This window comes from Tachypleus tridentatus, chromosome 1 (assembly GCF_004210375.1).
Source record: "Tachypleus tridentatus isolate NWPU-2018 chromosome 1, ASM421037v1, whole genome shotgun sequence".
NCBI lineage: Eukaryota > Metazoa > Arthropoda > Merostomata > Xiphosura > Limulidae > Tachypleus > Tachypleus tridentatus.
Window position 1 is genome coordinate 142,416,090 of NC_134825.1, and position 26,459 is coordinate 142,442,548.

General features: G+C 31.7%; 1 protein-coding gene across 6 annotated transcripts in view; it reads right to left on the reverse strand.

Moving 5' to 3' along the window:
- Positions 1-26,459, reverse strand: part of GluRS-m (putative glutamate--tRNA ligase, mitochondrial) — a 73,844-nt gene that overhangs the window by 44,188 nt on the left and 3,197 nt on the right. For 3 of the 6 annotated variants that reach the window (XM_076455981.1, XM_076455990.1, XM_076455945.1), the window contains exons 1-5: positions 26,083-26,387; positions 16,198-16,574; positions 14,873-14,983; positions 10,086-10,133; positions 1,040-1,210 (exon numbers count right to left, since the gene is read on the reverse strand). In XM_076455981.1, the coding sequence (XP_076312096.1) occupies positions 1,040-1,210; positions 10,086-10,133; positions 14,873-14,983; positions 16,198-16,500 (633 nt within the window). In that variant the 5' untranslated portion in view covers positions 16,501-16,574; positions 26,083-26,387. Of the gene's footprint in view, positions 1-1,039; positions 1,211-10,085; positions 10,134-14,872; positions 14,984-16,197; positions 16,575-25,632; positions 25,778-26,082; positions 26,389-26,459 lie in introns of those variants that run through there. The other 3 variants (XM_076455974.1, XM_076455964.1, XM_076455955.1) reach the window with 3 other exon arrangements.

The window sequence follows — 26,459 nt, forward strand, 5'->3', positions numbered from 1 at the left end:
TCATTGTAATAACTATCATATTTTTGGTGTATAAGAATAATTCAAAAGTAGTGTCCATAATAAAACAAAATATAGTTGTTTCATACATTTACAACAAAAACATTGTTCATTCATTATGAAAACTTTCAAAATCTTCTTTTAAATCACTGAATTCACTGAAAACAAGTTCTGAAAGTTCACTGTCACTTGTCATCAAACAATATCATCTTTGGTGTCATTAAAGCAATTGATTACATCACATTTTTTAAATACCTTTATTACAGATTCTACACTTTGAAGATGAAAAAAAGCCCAAGGAAGTGTAAGGGTTGATCGTGCTAGTTTCTAGTCTTTGCTGTACAAGGTACAGTATGCCTAGGGAGGCATAAAATATTTGACCTTCAATGTATAGAACGTATGGGGATTTTGAAACCCCTTTTTTTTGGGAAAAAAGGGCATCTTATACACTGTAAAATACAGTAACTAAGTTCCATAACCAGGTAGAAATACAAGATAATTTCACTTCACAATAATTTGACAAGTTACAAATACCACTATTGTATAATAAAGAGTAAAACTGTTAAGAGAAATTAATATAAAGATTCAGAAAAACAATAAAATGAAACACGTGAAGAGAACACAAACTAAATATTAGAACAGGACTACTGCCAAGTGAGATGTGTTAATCTGGTAGAATAAAAAAAGAAAAGAAAAGAGAGTTGTATGCATGATACACACATGTGGCATTCTCCTTCGTGGAGGGTTGTCACATCACAATTTGAATGAGATACACACTAGAATGAATCATTTCCAATGGAGGGGAGGCAGGATGCTCTTGGCAAACAAAGGGTTTTTTGCATACAGAGGGCAGCACTGAATGAGAATAGTTATTTATATGATTTAAGATATTGTAAATAAAATATTTTTTATTCTAAGCACATTTACAAATTTCAACAACAATAATAATAATAATAATGGGGAAAAGGATGTTTTTTTAATACTGATGACAATTGATCTGTAATTCTAAAATTAAAGTGGAAGATTGTTTAAAGATTTATACCTTGAATCTCACTACATATGGTTGGTTTTCTCTTAATCTTGCTTGAATTTCCTCATCTGATAATCCCCGACATCTATTATCATATTTTGGAATCTCTCTAAGTCTTAATGCTTCTTTCCGAAGGAGCTTCAAACGACTTTCTTTACAAAAACATCTATAAGCTGTACCATTCTGAAAAAACAAAACAAAACAAAAACATAATTAACATTTGTTCTTTTACCATGTAATATAACCAAGCAAACTTCAACTCATACCTCTTCACAAAAAATTCGATCATGAATTACAATATGATTTCATGACATAACACAGAAATACATATTGCTCATATCACTACATAAGGATGAAAAAACAGGACAAAAGTTAGCAAAACTTTCTGAATTAACCTAAAACTGAAAAAAAGTTTTAAACTAGTAAAACTTAATAATAAAATGAAAATAAAGTGTTTGATATGGAGACAAGGACGGCTTGTACAATTGGATTACTCATTTCCATAAAACATTACCAATGTTAGCCAAAGGTCTTGTGTTTAAGACCCAGTCCTAGAATTTTTTCACCTACTGGCTTTGTTATTTAATAATTATGTTTAAGAAGTTTATCTTCACTGATTCATAATAAAATTTCTACATTGTTATTTCAAGTAATAATTATTAACAAAAAATTCCATACACATACATGAAACATGCATGTGCAGAAAAACACTTGAAGAATATGATTTAACTCTTACTTATAATAGCAGACCTAATTTCTTAAATATCATGGATTTTCAATCCATGATTTAAATATTTTATGCATTTGAGAGCTACTGTAAATGACTGGCCAGTTTAAAAACATTGCTAAACTGAAAAAATAAATAAAATTTGTGTATTGTCATTAAATTTTCATATATTAACAGTTGTTGTATGTTTGGAATAAATTATCCATGAAATGTTAAGATACTTAAAATATAATCTCAAAAAATATATATAAATTTCATAAGAGAAACAAAAATATATATTTTCACCTAGACACAGAATATCGTTTCTATACTAAAAGAACAATAATAAGAAGTCCTGTGTTACTAATAACACATATCAAAGTTATAATTTTCATGTACTAAAAATGAATTTCTGATAGGTATTTACCTCTACTTCCAAGATAATCTACTCTCATTCAGTGCTGCTTTCTATATGCAAACTGTTCTTTATACATGCCAAAAGCCATGCATTCCATCCCTTGCTGGAATAACTATACTTACATATGTATCTCATGCAAATCACCATGCAACATCTCTTAATCAACAATACCATGGCATGCTCATTTAATGCATGTGACTCCTTCTAAACTCCTGTACTAGAACTTCATTTCAAAGTTTGACAGAAGATTCAGGTGAGCACTGGAGAAGTGGGGAGGAAGGATAGGAAGTGTCAATGATGGTAAGTACCTGTTATAATTTTTCTTGACTGGAAATATTTTTACAACTTTCAATACAGTAGCTTGAATCCACATTGAGGAAGAGGAGTGGACCAGTGCAAAGCAATGAGAGTATCCCCCCCTCCTCCTGAAAGGATATGAATAATACCCCTAATAACGAGCATTATAAAAGTAAAAATCAAGAGTAGAAGTGCACCACTTCTGAGCCAGGTATACTCTTTATTCACGTGTAGATTGAGTAATGCACAAGGGTAGAAATTTTTAGGTTTAGAATAGCTATGGTGTAGCAAACCATGCTTGGTAAGTAAACTACATCCAAAACATCCTCACAGGGTACCGACAATCACATAAGGGTAGGATGATGGTCATACCATTTTCACCTCAAACTTAAAAATTAGGGATTAAAATATCCACTGATTTTTCTGGGAATGCCATGAAAAGTATTACCAATCTTTCAGTTTAGATTTGGTTTGTTTTGAATTTTGCACAAAGCTACATGAGGGCGATCTGTGCAACCTAAGAATTGGCATCTAGTATCAAAAGGATGTCTCTCACATGGAATCAACACCCTCAACCATGGCACAGGCTTGCATCATCAAAAAGCAATAATATCCCTGTAGGAAAAGAATGAGGGTAGTTAAGGGTAGCATTGGAACAATCAATCCTGCATATTTCCTCTTTAACCAAAAATACACAAGGTAAAATGAGATTCCCCAATCATAGGGATGAACTGCAATTATAATGGCTCAACTCCAGTGTTTATATGAAGTGTATCTGGAGACTATATCAACCAGTAAAGTGATGGCTCAACTTCTGTGGTTGTGTAAAAGGAAGCAAGAAGATACATCATCTTGCAATATGATAGCTGAACACTAATAATTGTGTGAATAGTATCAGGATGCCAAATCAAGTAAGAAGGTGAAGGCTCAGCTCCAGTGGTTGTGTAAATGTTAGCAAGAGGGCATGTCATCTATGAAGGTGATGTCTCAAGATCAGTAATTGAGTAAATGGTGTCAGGAAGCCTTGGCCATTCAGTAAGGAGACAGCTCAACTCCAGTGTATATTAACCCTTTCATGATTGGTCATGGATCAAAGTCCATGTCTTCATGTTTGTTGGCTTGCAATCAAAATGTTATTGAACTACTATTTCATAATTGAAGTCAATAAGTTTAGAATAATTTGTAGATTATAATAACTCAAACTTTAATATTATATAAGAGTTAATTTCTTACTTTGAAAGTAAATATTAAAAGAACACATAAATTTAGATTTTAGTGAGTCACATGGTATGTTGAGTGTAGCACTGTTTAAAATTAGGAACTCAAATTACTAATATTATCAAGTTAGAATAAAAAATAAGAACCTTGTATCTTTATTTTGTTGAGATATGGTTTATTTACCGAATCAATCTGTGGCCCTGTTCACCTCTTTCCATTTTTGAAAATGGTCCCTTATATATACTTACTTTAATACATGATGTGAATAACCAATCAATAACTTAGAATAACCAATAGCTTAGAATATTCACAGAGTGGTTTTCTCAATAATTTTAATCTGTAATAAGGCTGCCAACTTATTTTGATCCAAGATTTCAAGGTGATAGGTTGTGTCTTTAGTTTGCTCAAAGTTTCAAGACTTTTTAAATCTAAGTAAATCTTAGTTATTGAGTATAATAAATTATGAAAGTCTATGGTATCAGCTTTGTTATTTATAATTTTTTAGTTATTCAACTGCAAATATAAAACCTAAACATTTGTTTGATATCCCCTACATATGAAATTTTAAAAAAGCTCAGCTTCCTATGTCCAGCAGCAACTTAGTACAAAGGTTGCAGCAAGAAAAGATAATTGTTTGCTTTACTTCTTGATTTATTGTTCTGTGTTTTACGAAATATAAGTTTTAATAATTTATTTCTAAGTAGTAATAATCTGTATAAAATATATATATAATAATTGAAATGTGACTGTATATTACAAAATACTAGCCCACTAAAATACAGCCAAAACAGGGAAGACTAAAGGTCAGTTTTATATTACTGGATATGTAACATGAGTGCACTTGCACCACATAAATGCAAGTTATGTACTGTTATCTAGGCATCACTAGAAGGCCAATATAATAAAAAATAATAAATATACAAGTAAATATGTAGCACTATGAGATTTAAGCTATTTAGACTAAACATATGTATTTTTATGTTATAATATGTAGTTATTCGAGCACAAAAAAGCATAATTTATGTTTACTTTTCTTTTTTTTCTTTTTTTTAAATGATGGTTACCAGGTTGTTCAAGTGACAGATCCTATTAGTTAGAGTATATAAAATAACAAAATATAAAAGCCTAACTGAAAACAAATGTTTGAAACATATTTAGGAGGTTTTGGAGATTATGCAAATAACATACAAGGTTTTTGTGACAAAGAATAGCTTTTTCCTCATAACGTAAAATGACTTTGCTCTCATACTAGTAATGAAACAGACTATTTTCACAAACAAATCTTTAGTAAAAATCTGATATTTTATATACAAAACACTTGTAATCTTTACTAAAAGTCTATCAAACTTTGTGAAGATAAACATTCTGCATCAAGAGTTATTGTCCAAATACTTAATGTGTGCAAGTGTGTAAATGAACTCCTATATATTATACAGAGCTAGTAGCAAATAAATGTGATCCGGAGGCCATGCCAACCATCAAAAAGATGGAACAACTCCTCTGGAGGCTACGTCTCATCTACAGCAGTATAACACCACCATCACCACCCCACTCTCAAATTAATGATTCCAACCTTGTCAAATGTATACAGGAGGGTGCCTCTACAGTCAACCATCGAACAGCTTGGAACTTGAAGTGGTAAATATTCCAATATTCCATTCAAGATAAGAACGTTAACACTGTGGTGGAAATCAAATAAGAACATTATCTCTGAACACAGTTCAATGAATGACCATGAAAATTATTTTAAAAGGTAAGCCATACTGAGTTATTCACTTGAGACATGGCAGAGACAATCCCCTTCTGTTTTATTCATGTAGTCCATGGGTGGTACCAGTCCAGAATGTGCATATTTATGGAACACATTATTGCAAGGTAATTAACTGTCAAGCAATGTATAATACTGTATCTCTACAATGAGCAAACAGAACCATGGACAAGAGACCGTGAGTCAACATGGTTGATAGTGCAGATTTAAATGTAAAGAATAATTGGTCAGAAACCATTCATCACATGGATGGATCAATGTGATGAAAAAGAAGAGAAGCACATCTGAAAACAAAAAGAAAATGAAGAAAACTTATCAGTTAAAATCACACTGAAGTCTGTAGAATAGCCATAGGTTGTAGATTAAACCCCAATACAGAGAAATGGATGATACAATGAAAACGGTAAGAGATGAATGTACTGGGAGTAATGTACATACTGGATTATAAAATCTCCTCAACTGCACAATAAATACAAAAAGCAAGAGAAAAGATGAGATGTCACATCTGATTGAAGGAAACAATGAAGAAGTTTACAGGAGGAAAGAGTAGACTATACAAACCAAAAGACGAACCCAATTCAGAAGGGTAAAAGGTGAAATATTACAAAGTGAGGAAGATTGCCAAGAGACAAAAAGTCAGTTGTACATACCACAAAAATTAGCAGCACGTGCTATATAACAATGAAGGGCCCTGACTAGACACAAAAGCCTATCTGAATCCAGTTTAGAGTGAAGGAGAATGGGAAAAGAATGAATAACCTACCCAAGCTGCCAAAGTTTTAGAGAGAAAGGAATGATTGAGATAAAGGAGAAGACAGGTAGGGTGATCAAGAGTACATGAAATGTCAATGGTAAACAAATCAGACCATTGGTTTCCACAGACTAAGAGAAAAATGAAATATGTTTTAAGGGACTCCTGAAACAAGGATCATTAGAAAAATGGTTCAACTGAAGGTAAAATGAGGACATATATGATGACACTAATTCACAGTCCAGAAGGACAAAAAGGAAGTGACAACCCTTTAGTATTTGGAAAATATGAAATAGGATCACCCAGTATCCAGAAAGCAATGATACCAGAGACCTAGATGAAAAATTCTGCTTCTCAGCAGTAAAGCTCCAATTAGCAAACCAACAGAAAAGACTTTCCACTTACACTGGTATATTTCCATGGAAGATGGCAGTAATGAACTAGTTAACAATGAGGCAACTTAATATGTTAAACCAGATCATCTTGCCAAGGACTGGGAAAAAGCCAGATATGAAGATGCAGGATGGGAAGATTGGGATGTAAAATCTAGACAATGACAGGCAAGAAAAAGAAAGTGATGTGATGCCAATGTATCACTAGAAATTTCAGAATATTAATGTGCAAGATGGTTTTGTCAGCAGACCAATAGCTTGAAATTTCTTGGTGATTGATCAATATACCCAATAATTTAATGGACATGTCTACAAAAAACAGAAATCCTGATGTGGGGGAGGAAGTGGCATGCCCACTGATATATGGACTTTATCTAGCCACTCTTGCAAATTATCTTGCAAGAAAGGAGGAATGGAATTGGTGGTGGAAAGAGAATCCCAAGCAAAGTGTAGTCATTTATGAAATTCCCACATCTCTAAAAGCAACAGGACCTTGCAAATAATTAGAGAATAGGTTGAAAGAATATGATGAACTAAACATTTCATGTAATGAAGGAAAAGGAAAAAGGCTGAACACAACTAATATCTGTGTCAGAGAAAAAACCAAAAACCCTCTAGATGAAATAGATATTGGGTGGGTCAGAATGACTTCTCTAATTTGATCAACCAGCCTACCCAAGTTGCTACAGAAAGGAGTTGGCAAGTATGAGAGGCCAATTCCTGCTCTAAATGAGCTTGCAGGAGCAAGTTGTTCATGTAATAATGAAATTGCATCCCAAGGGCAAAACCAGGACTATGCAAGAAAACACATAGTGAGTGACAAGGGAGAACACACAACTTGTAAACCACCCTAAGATGGGCAAACCGACCATTAAACTGATGTGATATCAGGATCTGGAGATAAGCACTGGAGACATCCATTTTTATAACCCACAATCTTGTGGTAAATGCCCATCTCTGAGACAGAGACTCCATGATAAACTGGGGAAGTGAGATGAAATGGCTGCCAACCCCTAGATTTCTTGGAAACATTAAAAAGACAGGAATTAAGGGTGGACTGCTGGTGGACTAATATCACCTGAGGTTCGGGAGCATTTGGGACTGTATCAAAGACAACTTCTAAGAAAAAGTGCAAGACATGTAGAATGTAAATCGACCCGAGTCTTTACTGCATCCCTATCTATGAGTGATAAAGAAACCATGTATGTAATGACAAAGCCATGGACAGTATGCAGACTAATGTGAAAGTTAGAAGATTAAGGATATTTGCAGAAAACCTTTCAGGATTTATGTGAAGAGCCTCCAATGGGAGATCTAGGAAAGAATGATACCATAGAAGGCAAGCTGGGGTTAGAAAAAAAATGAAAATGTTGAGCAAAGGTAAGAAAGAAATGGTGCACTGATCAAAGGTCCTTAGGGGTGTGTCATGTTGATCTACTCAATTTTGAGACAAATCGATTCACATATACCTGAATAACAGGAAAAGAAAAAAATACCAAAAATTGTTGAGAAGATAGCTGATGTGACAAGTATGAGGGGAATAACAAAGAGGGAAAAGGAATGAAACATTACAAACCTGAGACATAAAATCCATAAAGCTCAAATAAGGCCTAAGTGATTCCACAGGCTTCAACTGGAAAAGGAAGGCTAACTCTGGAGACAGGAAGACACAATAAAAATCACTCTTAACAATTTCAGACAACTAAAAGAAAAAAGACGACGTATGGGGATAAAGGTTGACCCATGTAGTACTCAATTTCCTACCATACAAAAGTAAAAAGATACACTGTTGGGTCACTGTACCTGATGCCTGCGAAAAAATATTTGTTGTAGATGTGATCCCCAAAGTAGTAATGTAAACTTCTAAATTCATAAATCAAGACAATGTTCACAAATTGTCTTGATTTGCAGAAATATATAGAAAAGAATGAGCTGATATAAATAAAATAAACTGAAAATAGAACCACTTCATATAAAAAAAGAAAACTATCAGAATGGAAGCACTAAGCATACAAAAAAAGACGTCTAAACTTAAACAATGCCAAATGACAAGCGTAAGTTTGGTAATGGAATGTGGAGAGAGTTGCATGTATCATGTGGGCATATCTTACTACTACTACTGGTTAAAAGATGATACATGAGAGGCATGTTAAAATATAGTAATTCCAACAAGGAAGGAGCACAAGCTTGTGGCATACATGAAGAAAACTTTCGTATATAGAGGGCAGCACTGAACATGAATAGCTAATCTTACAAGTGGAGCCTAGGACTGTACTGGAACATACTAAATGGACTTGTCTACACAAATGTTTTATGGGTTTAAGTTATCTAAATGTTACATATTAAGTACAGTTATAATACATTTTAAAAATATAATGGTATTTCAAATACAGTAAGATTTTTTAATTTTCTGATTAATAAAATAAAATGTTGTGCAGAGCAACCACTAAGTTGGTGGTAGAAAAAAAGTGTTTGCTTAAAATGCACCTAATTTTTGGAAGACAGCTTGACATAACTTATAATACCAGACTCTTGGCCCAGCATGGCCAGGTGGGTTAAGGCGATCAACTCATAATCTGAGGGTTACTGGTTCAAATTCGCATCACATCAAATATGATCGCCCTTTCAGCTGTGGGGGAGTTATAATGTGATGGTCAATCATACTATTTATTGGTAGAAGAGTAGCCCAAGAGTTGGCAGTGGGTGGTAATGACTAGCTGCCTTCCCTCTAGTCTTATACTATTAAATTAGAGATGGCTAGCACAGATAGCTCTCGTGTAGCTTTGCATGAAATTAAAAAAAACAAACAAACAATCCCAGACTCAACTTTATATTCATCGTTTAAGAGTATTTTCAACTACAATATTAAAAACAATCCTTTATAGTCTCAAAGCATGAAAGACTTAATACAAATCCATGTATTTCACAGTAATGACAACCTAAATCATGACCATTTAGGCTGCAGTAGTAGCTCATATTTGTAGTTAGTTCTTGACTAGAATAATGTCTAAAGGAGATTTATATACATTTCAAAAGAAGAAGTCAGCTTGTATCTTTCTTTAATAGATAAAAGTTCAAATTATTTAATGGCAAAATACTAATATTGAAATTAAAATGTCTCAAAATTCCAAGACTTGTTAAAATCAAACAAATTTTAAAAACATTAAATAAAAACTTAACTACGATAAATCAAAGTGACAATCATAATACACCTATGCAGAAAAATGTAGTTCTTCCAAATAGGGGAAAGGAGGGGAAAAACAAGAAAAGTTTTACAGATGCTAATGGAATATCATACTTCTCTCAAATTGGACAAAAATAGACTATGAAAATATGTTGAATATATTTCCAAAAAATAACAGTTTGAATCACTTCAAAACAATTATAAATATCTATACAAAGTACCTACAGAGCTGAAAACTATTTTCAAGATTTTCACAAATAAGAGCACATTTATCTTTATAAAAATCAATGCAAATAATCCATATTTTGATATGAATCAACTCACCTCAAGAAGATCTTTAGCTTTCTCTTTGTACAAATTCAGCCTTTGAGACTGTAAAAGAAAAGTTTCAAATTGAAATTGAAATATATTTAATGAGCAACTTCTCACTTTGTATTTAAATCAATTGTATAATGTAAAACAAGGTTTCTGAAACACTTAGTATTGATTATGATTGGTATTAATGAAGGTAGGTTGAACTCTCTGGATGATAGGCAGTTTAAATAACAATAGTTTAGCAAATGTGCACTTGATTATGATTAATATGGTATTATAAGCATTGAAATGTTAATGAAAAAGTTTTAATTTAGACTAGACTGTTCAAAGAACTACAAGCAGCAAATGATTTGTTCAATTCAAAATGGCATCTCACTTTCTACACTTGGAAGTTTACATTACTGAACAAAACATTTTATTTTTCATTGTTAAGTGGCTAAAATCCTAAATTAAACAAGGTTTTTATTTCCAGGGTGATATTATAAATAGTGTACAAATTATTAAGTGTAAGACAATATAACACAACACTGGTATAAAGATTATCTCACTGAAGATAGAAAGTAGTCAAAATAACAAGATGCTTGAAATAATCAGTATTTTTTAAATACGTGAAATCAAGCTCAGTTTAAGAAACTTCATATATTATGCCTTTAATACATGTATCAGACTTTTATCATAAATCACAAAGGACTACTTTTATTGTAGAAATAAACAAAAGTAAAATTCTGCCAAAAACACCAACTTTTCACACTGATATTTTCATGATAAATGACTTACTCAAAAGAATATTTGGTAGTGGTTCACTTAACAGTAGAATAAGCAGGATAAATTAAGAAGTCAGAATTTAACTAAAACACAGTTCAAGTAAGATAAATGGGCAAGACATGATGTGCTACTTGAAATAAAGGTAATCTTAGAGATGCCAACTATTGCAAATGACTGAGAATAATGATTGTAGACAGAGCCCTTTATCATTTGTGGCTACTAGGCCTGACCAATGTCTCTAAGCTGTTTATTATTATGTTATTATTATAACTATTACTACTTATTACTGCGAGAGATTGCTCATTTATAACTGTTTTGTGTATTTAATAAATAAATTTAAAACAATTCTTTTGAAATTCTTTATCATATTCTGAATTCTTACTCATAAATGTCGTTATCTGCATCATTTTTGTCTTCACCTCAGCCTTTTGTTGGTGAGATGCAAATTTGTATGTCTGGAACAATCGTTTATCCCGCCATGTGCCACAGAAAAATCGATGTGACAAATTGTACAAAACACATGACTGTCACTGACTTTTGATGCAATGACCAGATATTTTGTACCATTCTCTTTCCTAAATTTTTGCTTCACAGTTTTAGTCCTTTTAGATTTGCCAGAAACAAGACAATTTGGTGAATGAGGCCTTTTGTTTTTTTCCCCCTCTTGTGAACGATCACATTGGTGTTTCTTTGTCACTTAGGAAATGAGAAATACCCATCTACACAAGTGCTGTTTGGCTGACAAGCACTGATGACGTAACTATGGATTCCCTCACGTACCCAGTATGGACAAGCACCACACTCAAACTATTGGTAGACGTCGGAGATAAATATTTTTTATTATTTCAAGCACAAACATGATTATTGTAAGTAGCTATTTGGACAATGTCTTTTATTTATTATCAAAATTTATTTGTATCTCACTAGAAATTTCATCCCTTTCAAACCCTGGGGAAACAATTTATCACTTTATTGTATAGGCCTATATAATATATAATAATTTGGGAGTTGCAACAAGTGGTAATATTTGTCTGTACGAGTATATAATCATAATGTATAGACCAAAATCGTAGTGATTACACTCAAATTGTAATGGTTGGCAACTCTGTAATCTTATTTAACCCTTTCACTGTGGATCAAGCAATTTTGCGAAAATCGAGTCACAAATTTAAATTACACAATAATACGTATAGGAATTCTGAATTCTTAATGTATCTCCTCAAAAACTGGTTGGGTTTTTGTTAATGATCATAAGCATCTTGTACACATGTAACAACATTATTATAAAACTGTTTTTATTAAAATATGTTATTTTTATATTGAAATTTGATACACAGTCTTTGATAGACTTGAAGACGAAAGGTGGAAGACTTTTAAAATGTCATCTTCTACACTATGTCTCCACAACAGGCAGTTGCCGTCCATTCCACAAAGTTTAATCATAAAAGAGTCTCATTCTTATGAATATACATGTGTATGTAGCATCTAAGTTGAAGCTGTATAGGTCAAACAAATCTACTGAAGATGGATGGGTCACCTATCAGGAGTTGAAAAAGTATATACTTAAAAAGTCCCTTAGACAAACTTGAAGAGCAAAAAGGATCAGAGGTAAACTCCCACCAACTGTGAATAAATCCAGCTCAATGGGCAATAACCCTACTAAATCCCACTGTGTAATGCTTGATACCATTTCATTATACATTTCAGAAGTGAGAAATATGTCAACTCACCATCAAAACACTGAAAAAAATATTATGTAAAGGTTGAGAAGGAGTAGATTGGGAAATGAAACAGAGGCAATTGAAAGCTGAAATAACCTGGAAAACAAAGAACAAATGGTTCTACATGCAAGACTCCATGAACCTCTCCAAAACGAGATTTGCAAAAAAAACGATGCCACTGTGAAGTTGCACAGATAAAGAGAAGGTATATTCACCTAAGAAAAAAAAATGCATCTATACCCAGGAGATTCCATCAGCAGAAGTGCACAGTTAGAGAGAAAGCACTAATAAGGATACACATAACAATGTGGAAAATATGAGGGTGCATGTCTCCTCCAAAAATTCACAGGGGATAAGTGGATAGCTTTGGTTGAAGGTGCATGATAGATAGGCACCCTAGGACAGAGGTTATGGTCAGCCAGAGTATGGAAAATGTGGCCTAGGGGAATCTAACTAAAAAATTAAGATTGCTTACCCACACTAGTATCAAAGACTCCAAATGGTGTAAATCAAAAAAGGAGTCTGTCCTGATGATAAGCCAAAGCGAAAAGATCTAAAGATCTCGAAAAACAAATCATGCTGGATCCTCCAGATAATTATGTCTAAATCTTGTCAGCATGGACCCTGATATCGGGTGAGGGGGAGAAAACAAGACATTCTGACAAAGGAGATGTATGAAATAGAGGATGCAGGGTCACACAAGATAGGGGGACACAATCGAAATGTAACATACCTATGAAATCCTGTTCAAAAAGGCTGAAGGTTTGGTTTGTTTTGAATTTCGGGCAAAGCTACACAAGGGCCATTTGTGCTAGCCATTCCTAATTTATCAGTGTAAGAATAGAGGGAAGGCAACTAGTCATCACCACCCACTGCCAAATCTTGGGCTACTCTTTACTAATGAATAGTAGGATTGACCATCACATTATAACGCTCCCACAGCTGAAAGGGCAAGCATGTTTGGTGTGACCTTTGGATTATGAGTTGAGTGCCTTATCTACCTGGCCATGCCAACAAGCTGGGCCAAAGGCTCAGGGAAGCATGATAGTAGCAGTCATGACTGTGGTATTTGCATCACAAAATTCAGAATTCATGGTTTAACCATGGTAATTTTATGAAAAATGAAGAAAACTATAAGTTAAATCCTTAAAGACTGCTGAACGAAACTACTACTTCAAGAAACAAAACTAAAAAACAAAAATCAAGTGCAATGTTAAAACACATTAGCAAAATTTTGTTACGTCCAAACATGAATATACATGAATAAGAAGTGAAGGTTAGGCTAAATAGTACAGAATCATAACCTGGATTTTAGCATTGTAAGTTTGCATACATACTGCTGTGCCACTGGGGAGTGCTGTTTACTTACTTGCATGTTAAGATGCAGTAGAACTACACTGAATACGGAATACCTGGAAATTTCAAGGTTAGAGGCAAACAAAAATATGTGCATACAGAGGGCAGCATTAAAGAAAGAAGGAAAGCTATTACGTGACAAAAGGAAAGATATCATGTAGGAAAATATAATCTACGTAAACACAAGACGTGGATAAAATGTTACTCAAGAATCTGACATAGAAAAGATTTGTAGATCACAAGAGAACCATCCTATAAAAGAGAAGAAATATGTGGCAATGAATGAAGTCAAAAATAAATGGGGGCAAAGAGAACACGGAGAAAAATATATTCTGTACAATGGTAAACAAAGGTAGAGGGGTGACAGGAGAGAGACAAAAGGAATAGCTACATGATCATTACAATCTTGCTACATCACAGTGTAATAGGAACTTACTGGAAGTTAGTTACATTAATTTTCAGGTGTATATAAAAGATGCATTTGAATAATTAAATATACAAATACCAAAACTGTATTTGCTAGGATTACTGAATTATACCAGTTATAACTAGTCAGTACAGGGAATAGTAACTATACTAATATAATGACTTCCATTATGGAACTGCATGGCATAAGCTATAAACAATACTTTGTAATTACTTACATATTTAGAATAGTTTCCTGAAAAGTTACTAACTGTTATTCACACACAAACTGCAATATCTAAAGATGCTATATTTATTCTATAAGGAAAAAAAACAACAAATAATAAATTGTTATCTTCATTCTTGGCAAGCTAATCAATGCTTACAAAACATTAACACTCAAAATTCTTCACTCAGAACAATTGTTCATTTTGTGCATGTATACCTAAAAATCCTCCTATACATCACAAGTTAACATGCATGTATGTTTTTTTATTTCCATTTGGAAATATTTGTACATACGTTTAACAATGAAACAGCATCTCAAACCTGCACATAAGGACCATGATGTCCACCAGAAGATGGGCCTTCATCAGGTCTTATACCTGTCCATCTCAACATATTTTCCAGTTGTTCCACAGCTCCAGGTACCAAACGCGTCTATAATATATTAATGGTCATAAATACATGAAGAAACAGTTGGACAAATTTCATTGTGAAAATGCTATTTAAGGTTCAAATTTTTTGAACAAGCTAAACACAGAAGCCAACAGTTTAGAAATTCCTACAATGAACAATGTACTAATGGTGCTACACAAAGCTAAACTTTTATTTAAGATAAATTGCAATATTAACAGGTTATTGATATTAATTATATTCATTTCAGAAAGATGTATTAGAATCCAAAGTCCATAATCACAGTATATACAGGGTACTTTGAATGATTATAACTCACTCGGAACTTTCTTTTTCACAGGTGCAACTGATTTGAAGTAATGGCAGAAGCAAGACTAAGCATTGAGAAAAGGAAAATTTATCTTAAAGTGCTACTGGAAGTACAAAAACATACTAAAGTGCAAAGATGGTTTAGAAGGGAGTTTCAAACAGATTCACCATTACTAGCATCAGAGATAAGTTTGAAACAAATGAAACTGTTCAAGACGTCCATAATGTAAGTACCTATCTTGACAAAAAATTGCTGAATAGATGGATTGGGTGAAAAGGTAGCACTGAATTTCCCCCACATTTACCAGACCTCACACCTCTGAAATTTTATTTTATGGGGATATGTCAAAGATAAGATTTATATCACAAAACCTGCAACAATCAATGAGTTGAGAGCAACAATTGAAAGAGAATACACCCAAATACCAAATAAAATGATTTGTGAAGTTTGCAATTCCATCTGTCTGCATTATCAGCAAAGCCTGGATCAGAACGGTTATCAGTTCGAACACCTGTGATAACTGAAAAGATTCTAAACTTGTCTTCTTAAACTTGAATTATAAAACCGAGATATATCTTAATAAACATTGTATTTATAATCATTCAAAGTGTGTATACATTTTTTGAGACACTCTGTATAAAAAAAAAAACATTAAGATAACTAAATACATAAACATAACAATAAAACAGAATAATTCAGCCCAAGCATTGATACTTTTACTTAACTTCAAATCACAAAAAAAAACCAAAAAACTGTACTTCAACAAATATATTAAAACAAGCTGCAATTTAATGCTAAATTTGATACTGGAGGTCATATAAAACTAATTATTTTTTATTACTCTTTGTTCGAACGATGCATATGTAAACAAACATATACATGCACAAAATACAGCTAAAGGAGATAATGTTTTCTTCATATTACTTACCTGATCAGTGTCTTCAATTCGGAGGATAAATGCTCCTTTATGTTTTTTTGCAAACAAATAATTGTATAGAGCAGTTCGAAGTCCACCAAGATGTAACTGGCCAGTTGGACTAGGTGCAAATCTTACACGTACATTCTGAATTGTTTTGGAAAGTTTAGAGGTACTATAATATCTTACCAAGAAAAAGTCCTTACTTTTAGAATGGGCAACTAATGAAAAGCTATCATACTGTTTTTGCCCCAAGTGATTTAAAATATGTTTGCAACACTTAAAGAATGGTTTATTTTCACTTCCCAGAACCATTTCTTTACTTTACTGGACAACTGCAGTATGCCTTCAGAAGTTGTACTAGTATTTCATCAACAGCTTACACTTTTCTGAAACAAAAATATTTTATATAAAATAGGATACACATACCATGATTTAAATGGTTATTAACAAAACTAGAGTATAAATGCAAGAAACTTTTACATATTAGAAAATTTGATACAGAAAACCAGATTCATTCCATTAGAAAAGCAGCATCTTTTAAAGGCTTACACTAGTGTTAACACAACAGTTGTTAAAAATATGCAATATCATTAGTTACATTAATGTAATGCATTGTACTTCTGTGTTTACCTCTCACTAAAGCATGTTAATTTTTGAGAAAAAAATTATTTACAGAATTATCACGCATAATTTTTTAGCTAATATATTTAGAGGATTACAATCAATCATTGCATCTAGAAATGTGTATTATGGTTAAAGATGTACGTATATCATAATGAAAATTAGTGTTCTCTCAGTTTATAAATAACCAATAAATGATAAAACATTTTTCTTTGCATTGTAAGAGTGTGAAAATGAATAATCAACATATAACTTTTATTTTATTATGAATAATAACAGTGCACTACAGTTTATATCCAAACTACAATTATTTCCCTCAAAAATTTATTGATACAATCACATATGTTTTATCCCCAAATCCCTTTGTAATCAACACCAATAGATGAAATAATCGGAACATAATTTTTTCATACAATAATATAAAACTATATAATAAATAAGCCACATTTGGAATATTGTGTTTAATTTAGGGCTCCATACCTTAGGAAAGACACTGAATTGTTGGAAAGTGTTCTGAAAAAAGTTACTAGAATTGTGTCCTATGAAAAGAGGACAAAATCTCTCAAATTGTTCTCTCTTGAAAAAAATCAAAAGTTAGAATAGTAGAAGATAAAAGTACAAATTCTAGCAAAATATGGGTCATTTTCAGCTAAGACAGTTTTATTTTTCCAACAGGTTGGTTAGCCTTTGGAATAGGTTGCCTTCAGACAATGTAGAGACAGTAAATTTAAAATTTGTTTGTGAAAATGTTTGTTAAGCATATGAACGATAAGTGCTGGCTTTCAGTTAGTTTTGTTTATAAGTTAGTTTAGAGTGTGGAACAGCTAAGATGGACCAAAAGGTCCCATATTGTCCCAAAACATTGTTGTATAGTTATATAAGCTTTATAAGATAAAAAAAAATATTGATTCAGAAATCCCTTACCCCTGAAAGCCATCTAGATAATAATAGTGAATCACTTGAACATGTAATAAGACTAACCCAAATACTTTCCAGCCAACCAAAATATGAAATAGTTGAAATATGTAAATGAAGCTAAAGAAATAATACCTCCACTGAACAACACTCGGTGACAAAAAATCTATGCAATTTAATAAAATAGAAAATATGTAAGGAGTGGTCCCCAACAGGCAAGTTTGGTGACACCTTGTTTGGTCAATGTATGATAACATGAGAAAGATACAAGATAAACTGTAAAAGCAACTAACACAAATATATACATCGTATTACAAAAATCTGTATAACCATTGGAGATCTTTGTAAAAGGTAAGTTATATTATATTTGAGTTATTTACTTTGTAATTATATCTTCTCATTTATTTCCTAACCATAAAATCTCCTTAAAAATGAATTACAGGATTGGTAATGTTGGCTTCAGATTTTTATGATCAAATATGGAAAATGGTGATACAAAAAATTGACAGATGCATTTAGGCTCAGCTAGACAATGTCACCATTATGAAACTAGTGAGTCAATTATATTCAGAGAAAAATGAACAAAAAATAAAAGTCAAATGAATCGGCATTAATATCAGTTCATCCCTTTAGTAATATCCAATTTTAGGCTCAGAAAAAGAGAAAGGATTTCAAACACTTTTAATGTTGTTTAATCAATAACGTATGTTCCATTGTTATTAATTACTTTCAGCCAACAATTCACAAGCTTCTGAATGCCACTCCTATAAAATTATTGAGATTTGGAGGAAAATAATGCAGAGAGGGTAATTTTGACATAGTCATGTGTTCCAAGTTCTATCCATCAAGACAGTTCTGCAAACTGTGGAATATATGATAATCAGATGGGGTAAGGTCTGGAGAATAAGGAAGATGTGGAAGTTTTTCCAATTCTAGCTCTAACTTTTTCAGATGTGATCCTTGCTGTATGGGGCCGTGCATTATCCTGGTGTAACACAACACCTTTGTGATTGATCAAAGCAGGCCTTTTTTCTTTCAGTGCATCATTCAAATGCTCTAACTGTTGGCAATAAGGTCTGATGTAAATGTTACATTAAGGGGTAGCAATTCAAAATGGATCACACCAACAATAACAAAACAACACTTTCCTAGAGTGGAAGTCCATTTTGGACTGTGCTTTAGCCAGTTTACTTGCACTGAGCCATTGTCTGTGATGCTTACCATGTTTATAATATATCCTCTATATAATATATCTAGTCACTAACCTGCCCAAAAAAGATGAGTTACGTTCATGAGGGTGCAGAGAAGTACAAATGTCCACTCTTGCTCTGAGGTTGGCTTCTGTCAAATCATGTCAGACCCATTTCCAAGTTTTGACACCTTTCCAAGCTGTTGCAGATAACAATGAACTGTTCAATGGGTTGAATTAAGCTTCTGTGCTAGTTCTTCAACTGTTACAGCACAATTTTAATCAAGTGCAGCCAGTAACAAGTCGTCATTAAACTGAACAGGACAACCTGAATGTGGTACATCACTTAAGCTGTAGTCACCTGATCCGAGCTTCTAAAACCACCTTTGAAATTTCCTTTCATTGAGTGTAGTTTCTGCTACACTACTGCCTTTTTTAAACTCCAAGCATTATATGCCTAATGTGCTTCTCAGACACATTCATCTTCATGAGTTTATTTGATTAATAATCTTAAAAAGTGGAGTTGGGCTAATTTCTTTCATTTGTCTGAAGATTTTTATATGCATTCTACTACATATTTTAGCCATTAAAGCCTTCTACAAAGAAAGAAATGATAATGCACTTTCTGTATTAAATTTTCAGACATTACTTATAGGATGATTTGATATAAGTCATTATAAAAATAAGGAAACTGACAGCGATGATGAAGTGAGTAATGCTATGATTGATGATAAATTTCTTGAAATGAAGGTAAATGAAAAAGTAACGAGTCAAACTCATGTAAAAATAACAAATGAAGCAGTTGTAATAGCACTTAAATTCAACTCAAAGTGTATTGTGTGTGAAAATAGCAATAAGTGTTTCCAATGCTAAAAATTAAGGTGTTAGCATTCTAGCATAAGAAAGTATTAAGGCAGCAAGAAACTAATATTTACTCGATCCAGTAAAACTGAAAATGACAACATGAAAAGTATGTTTGCACACCTTAAGTCTATATTAGCTAATTTGAATTTGACTAAAATAATAAACTTTCAAAGAATGATGCAATAAAAGCAATTGACGAATCAATCTACCACAAGCACTCTTATGACTGATGTGCAAACTGAGAATGTAATCATCAAAATGACAGAGACAAAAGCTAAAACTGTATCTTAGAATGGATGGTATGGTTATTAACACTTTTATTGATAAGCAGAGAACAACATTTGGACCTTCCTAGGTCATCTTCAGGTTACCAATGAGAAAATTTGTAACTGACCATTGCCAGGCATGTTTTAGGGACATGAGTATAAATGGGTATGGGCTTGTAGGGGGCATTGAAGTTGAAGGTTAGGTTATTAATTAGAATAGGTACAAAGGTGTTCCTTTATACTAGTTTTATTTTGGTTCGAGTTGTTGTATTAAAAAAAACAAGCAAATAGCATTTCTTAACCTCAAGATAACTAGAACCGACACACAATTCAAAACAGAAATCCACAGAAAAATCATCCATACTGGATTATACATTCCCTGGGACTCAGCACATGAAACAAAATAAAAACACAACATATTAAGAAACCAAATAAACACAGCCACAAAACTATGCTCACCCAATAAACTTAACAATGAAATCAACAAAGTAAAACACTTCATCAACATCAACAAATTTCCTAAAAAAAAAACTGTAAAAATTACACACACACACACACACACACCTAGACCAACACCAAACAAGCAACAATAAATCCCAATATACAACAAACTACAAAACATTTCCTACTGCATACCATATGTTTCCGACATCAGCAAAAAAATAACCAACGTTTGTATAAAACTTACAACAAAACACAACATTTCGGTAAACACCAAATTTATTCAAAAACCAGATACAAAACTAAAGTCCATACTATGTAAAAACTACACTGACAAACACACCAACAACATAATTTATAAAACACAATGCAACTACTGTTACAACTTCTATATTGGAGAAACAAGCAGAAAAATGAAAACTAGATTCAAAGAACTAAAAAAAAACCAAAAAAAACCACACATTTTTGAACACTGCAAATCAAATAAACACAACAACAGAAAATACCCAGGTACTAAGTATGAAAACAAATATAAACAATTGCAAAAATCAAAGAATCCCCACATATATAACAACTAAAACCAAAATTAAACCACCATAAAGGAACACCTTTACACCTACACTTATAGCTAACCTAACATCCAACTGCAATGTCCCCTACAATCCCATACCCATTTATACTCTCGTCCCTAAGACATATGCCTGGCAATGGTCATTGCAAAGTCTCTTTGTTAACCTGAAGGTCAAAATGTTGTTCTCTGTTTAAAAGTGTTAATACCCATACCGGCTGTTCCAAGATATATTTTTATTTCAACCGGGTTTCTCATCATCAAGAAAAGCCAAACCTAATGTGAATATATTCAATGTAGAAGAATAAGTAACAAAAATAAATGATGGATGAAAATAAAAAATTAACAAGCTTTTTGTCAGAAAGAAAATCTTTGGAAAGAAAACAAACACATGAAACTGAAATGTATAAAGACTTGGCAATGCAAAAATAAAGACAGACTACATTTTCACAAGTAAAAATGAAAATAAAATCAGCTCACAAGAAAGCACCTTTTTAAAGAAATTGAATAAACTAATAAATATTATTAAAGAAAAATATAAGAATGTTGATAATGATCAAACTGAAATGAAATATTATAGAATTTAAGAAACTCTTGACTGAAGCTAGGTAAAAAAGGTTATGAAGCAGGGTTTTCCCCTTATTTTGAAACATAGCTATGAACATAGCTAGAGGTCCTTCATGGAAATGTTATACAGAAAAAGTAATGCCAGAAAACAAGTAACTAATGAATATAAATATGGCTCTGAAAATAAGTTGAATAACAGTTTGTTCACATTCAAATGCTTATATACCAATGCTAATTTCCAACAGAATAAAATTAATTAAGTTAAACAAATGATTATAACAGAAAAAACTGTAATAACTGCTGTAACTGAAGAAAACCAAAACATATCGTGATAACTGTAGAGGAATATTCTAAATGGATATAATTTGACAATAATGAATATAACCAACAAAATTAAAAGAAGCATTATCACATTCTTACATATTTCTGTAAATGTTTGCAATGTTGAGATTTTAGGGGAATATGAATTTTGTTAAATTGAAGTTTTTGGTGACAATACAAATTACTAATTTGAATATACAGAAGTGATAGTGGAACAACTGTAAACAACAGTAAGTTATTTACTTTATTTAGGAAAACAATTAATTTGAAGCATAGCCTCACCTCAATTTTGGGAAATTTTAACTAAAATAAAATATCATGCAAAAAAACTGATATACAAGAAATTTTGAAAATAGTGAACTATTTACATTTATTAAATGTGTTAAGACATCACTTGTTTTATGAACACAAAGAACAGTTAAAGAAGTGCTGTTTTAATCAGAAGTCAAACACAGCCAATTTAATTTTTACAAATGAAGAAAATATGATTTGTGATATTAAAGTTTTCTTGGTAAAAATGATCATTTGGTACTAGTGTTCAACCTCTACTGTTAAATGTACACCTGTAAAAATAAACAAGACATTGACACCAACTGAAATAAATTCTTCAATAACTGTAGTGAAAGAAGATATGCAATAAATCATTTTTTAAGATAAATTAAACTGATTAAACTGAATTTTATTTGAAATAAAGAAAACAGACATTAATAAGTCCATTTGGTTAAACAAAAGAATGTTAGTGATCAAAAAGAAAATAAAAATTAAACACAGGGATAGGGAAATGTTTAAAAATAAAGACAAGAACAAGAAAAAAATTCTAACATCAAAACAGGCAAGGTCGTAGCTTTCATATGAAAGTTAAAAAAAGATAAGGAATGGGAAATAATGACAGCCAATGATTTAAAAGAAATTATAATAAATGTTAGCAATATGCGAAGTTGAAAAGAAAAATTAAGATAATTATTTTTTATTTGACTGTAAATTATGAAAATTAAACTAATGAAAATGACTAAGAAAAGGTAAAAGGGTTGTCAGATTACTTTGTAGTTGTGTTTACAAATGAAACTAATGAATTTCTTAATATTAAAATAATACAGTATGACATTGAGTTAAACAACAATTAACTAACAAAATTAAATGAACTGAATGTAACTAAATCACTGGGATCCAATACGATACAAACCAGAACTTTGAAAGAACTGAGAAATAAGATTATCAAACCACTCAAAATTACACTCGAGACATCACAAAGAAATAAAAATCTTCCTGGTACATGGAAATCAGGTACATTTTTTGTTATATTTAAAATGTAAGTAGAATATAACACAAGATTCATAGACCAGTCAGCTTGACATGTATCTAACATACTTTATTAAAATAAATTTAAGAGACAATGTTGTATAAAACATTGAAAAACAAATTGTTCAGTATAAAACAATTTGGATTTCATTAATTTTTGTTCACGGTTATTACATGTGACAGTAAATTGTTGTAAAGTGTTGACAACAATAAATATGCTCATAGGGTTTATTTTGATTTATAAAAAGGTCATTGATAAGGTGTTACACATGGCACTAATTAGTAACCAGAAAAGTTACAGGTTAAATAGCAATATTCTAAGATAGATTAAAGCATTCTCATCTAACAAAAATGAGTGTGTATGAATGATGAATTCTTTCAACCATGTAGATGTATCAAGACAAATTCCTGTACTATTTGTTATTTATATCAATGGCATTCTGTAGGTTATAAATTATTCAGACATGTACATATTTGTGGAAAATACTGAGATTTCAAGGATTAAAAAAAAAAAAAAGGTATTAATGAGTGTGATAAATTACAAGAAAATTTGAATGTGTTGATAATATATTTTGATATTTTTTTTTATTAAAAATACATCCAAATAAAATGTGAAATTTAACTCTTGGTAGCCATAAATTAGTAAATTCTCATTACATTGATAACTGTGAACTAGCATGTATCAAAAAAGGAAACAGCCTTTGTCTTACTACTGTCTGTCAATCATCATTTAAATATCTTATGAACAAAAAGATTAACAAACCTAAGTCTCTTACAAGGAAGACAATAACATATATGGGTGTATTTGTATAAAGAACATCTAAGATCTCAATTAGAATATGTTAATCAAGCTTGGAATCCTCATAAAATAAAAGATATAAAAGCACTTGAAAACATTCAATGAGAGGTTGCTAGGCTTGTACCATCACTACAGAATTTAAGTTATGAGTGAAGGAAAGTTGAAACTGCAAAGTTTAACTCATAGAAGATTAAAAGGAGAAATGATCGAAACATCAAGTTTAACATACATGACAGAATATAAGAAATTAGACATGAAGAAAACAAATACAAACAAAGGAAAATACTTTTTTCAAATCAGAATAACTTAACGATGGAAGTCACTCTGAGAAAATAGTGTTATTTAGTACCTTATCTAAGTTTACATTAGAGGATCTCCTAGGTAAACATCAATAAGAAATAAGATTTTATATAATAAATGTATAATATTTAACATGGTAATTAATACAAATAAAGTGTGAAATTACATTACTGAGTATACACAAGTGTATTACAAAAAGGAAGATAACCTTGTGTTGTCTTTAAATGTTAAATAATGGATTTGAGAAGTTAAAGTTACAAAATATTCATATTGGTTCTTAAGTAAAATCAATAAGGAAACCAAACTGCCTACAAAATCTGTTACAAAGAAAGCCCTCAATTTTATACGATACACCCAGGGCTCCTTTGACATTTAATATCACAGAAAGTGAAACCAAATCTAATATTAATTCATCACCTTAAACACCACTATAGAAGATATTAATTTGTAGTTTTGTATTCTATAGGAAAGAGAAAATGTAATAGTACATAATTTATATTAAAAATTGATATTAAACATCAAAATAATTCCACAGCTGGATAACAGAAACATACAAAATTTAAGAAGATGAAGCAGACAAATACTCATTTGTGAAATACATTCTCCTTCATATTTTGCAAATGTACAAGAACCTCCACTGCACTAAAATCAACACTTAGTCAAAATCCAGTACAGTATGTTTTATAGGAAATCACTTTCCATTAACTTTTGTCTTCTTCTAAGAAAAAAACGCCTTGAAGTCAAATGTAAAGCTAGAGATCAGATCCATACACACAACTTTAAATGCACTATTAACACTGCTTTTAAACTGAGATAAAATATGTTTCATAAGAAATTACCTTCCATTATCTCTTGGTTTATCTTCTTACAAAAAAAAAAAAAAATAATAATAAACTGTCTAGAAACCAAGTGCAAAAATGTACATCAGACCACCATGTAGAAAGTTTAGTGCACTACAACATGCTTTTATACTCATATTCAATAAAATATGTTCCACAAGAAGACATCTTTTGTTAGCTTTTAGTTTATCTCTTTTTAAAAGGAAAATCAAAACAAAAATACAGCATACTTCAATGCTTGAAAGCAAATAGAAAGAAAATGTTTCTATACATTAGACAGTTCATAAAAACCAAAACTATAATAGATTAAGTTTTAAAAAGTCCTCTTCAGCACAAAGTTCACAATTTAACCAAGCAGGAAAAGATACTGCCTCCTAAGTGTGACAGCCATTAAACAAATTTGTTTAGTCGCACAAACTACTACACTGAAATAATATTACTACTAGTAGTATTACCTGGATAATAGATATGATCTACCAAGTAGTTCAGTACTCTTAAACATGAAGTTGTTTAGATGTTAATTCTGGTAATTAGAACAAATCTATATTAATATGAATCAGAAATCGAGTTGGGCTCAAGAACCATCTTAGTACTATGGCAGTTGTCCTGTGAACCCTTTCCAATGTATTTTATTTTGTCATACAAACCCCTGCAGTGATAACAACCCCCTGAAGTATCAGGTGCCTTCAGTTTGTTTAACACTATCAATAAATCTAAGCGAATAATTACACTACAGAACATAATAAACACAAAACGACAGCAGAGCATCAATGTCTAAAGTAATTATAAGAATACAATACACCAAATATCCCAAACTAAAAGTAAAAAAGTGCATCAATCTTTGAAAAGTGACACTGAATGAGCTTTATTATTATTATGTATTAATTAATATTAACGCTACTCACCATTCAAGTTCTTTTACTGTTTTGGTGTATTTGCCCATTGTTACAATATACACAAGGAAAATGTTAAAATCATCCGTACTAAACGTTAGTGACTCATATTAAATTCTGTTGTTAATTACTAATGATATAACTTTTATTTGAATAACATTTTGGAATTCAAATCACATAACGTATGTCATAAAGGATAAATAAATAAAAGTACAATGCAACTACACTTTCTCATACTTTACGTAGGTTACGTAAATAGGCTCATCACAAGCACTGACATACATACATCTTGGTACGCGTAAAAATATATGCGCGTGTGTGTGATCAGTAGTATTAAATCTATATTTTTCACTTTGCATTTTAATCTGGCGGCAAATGATATTGCATTC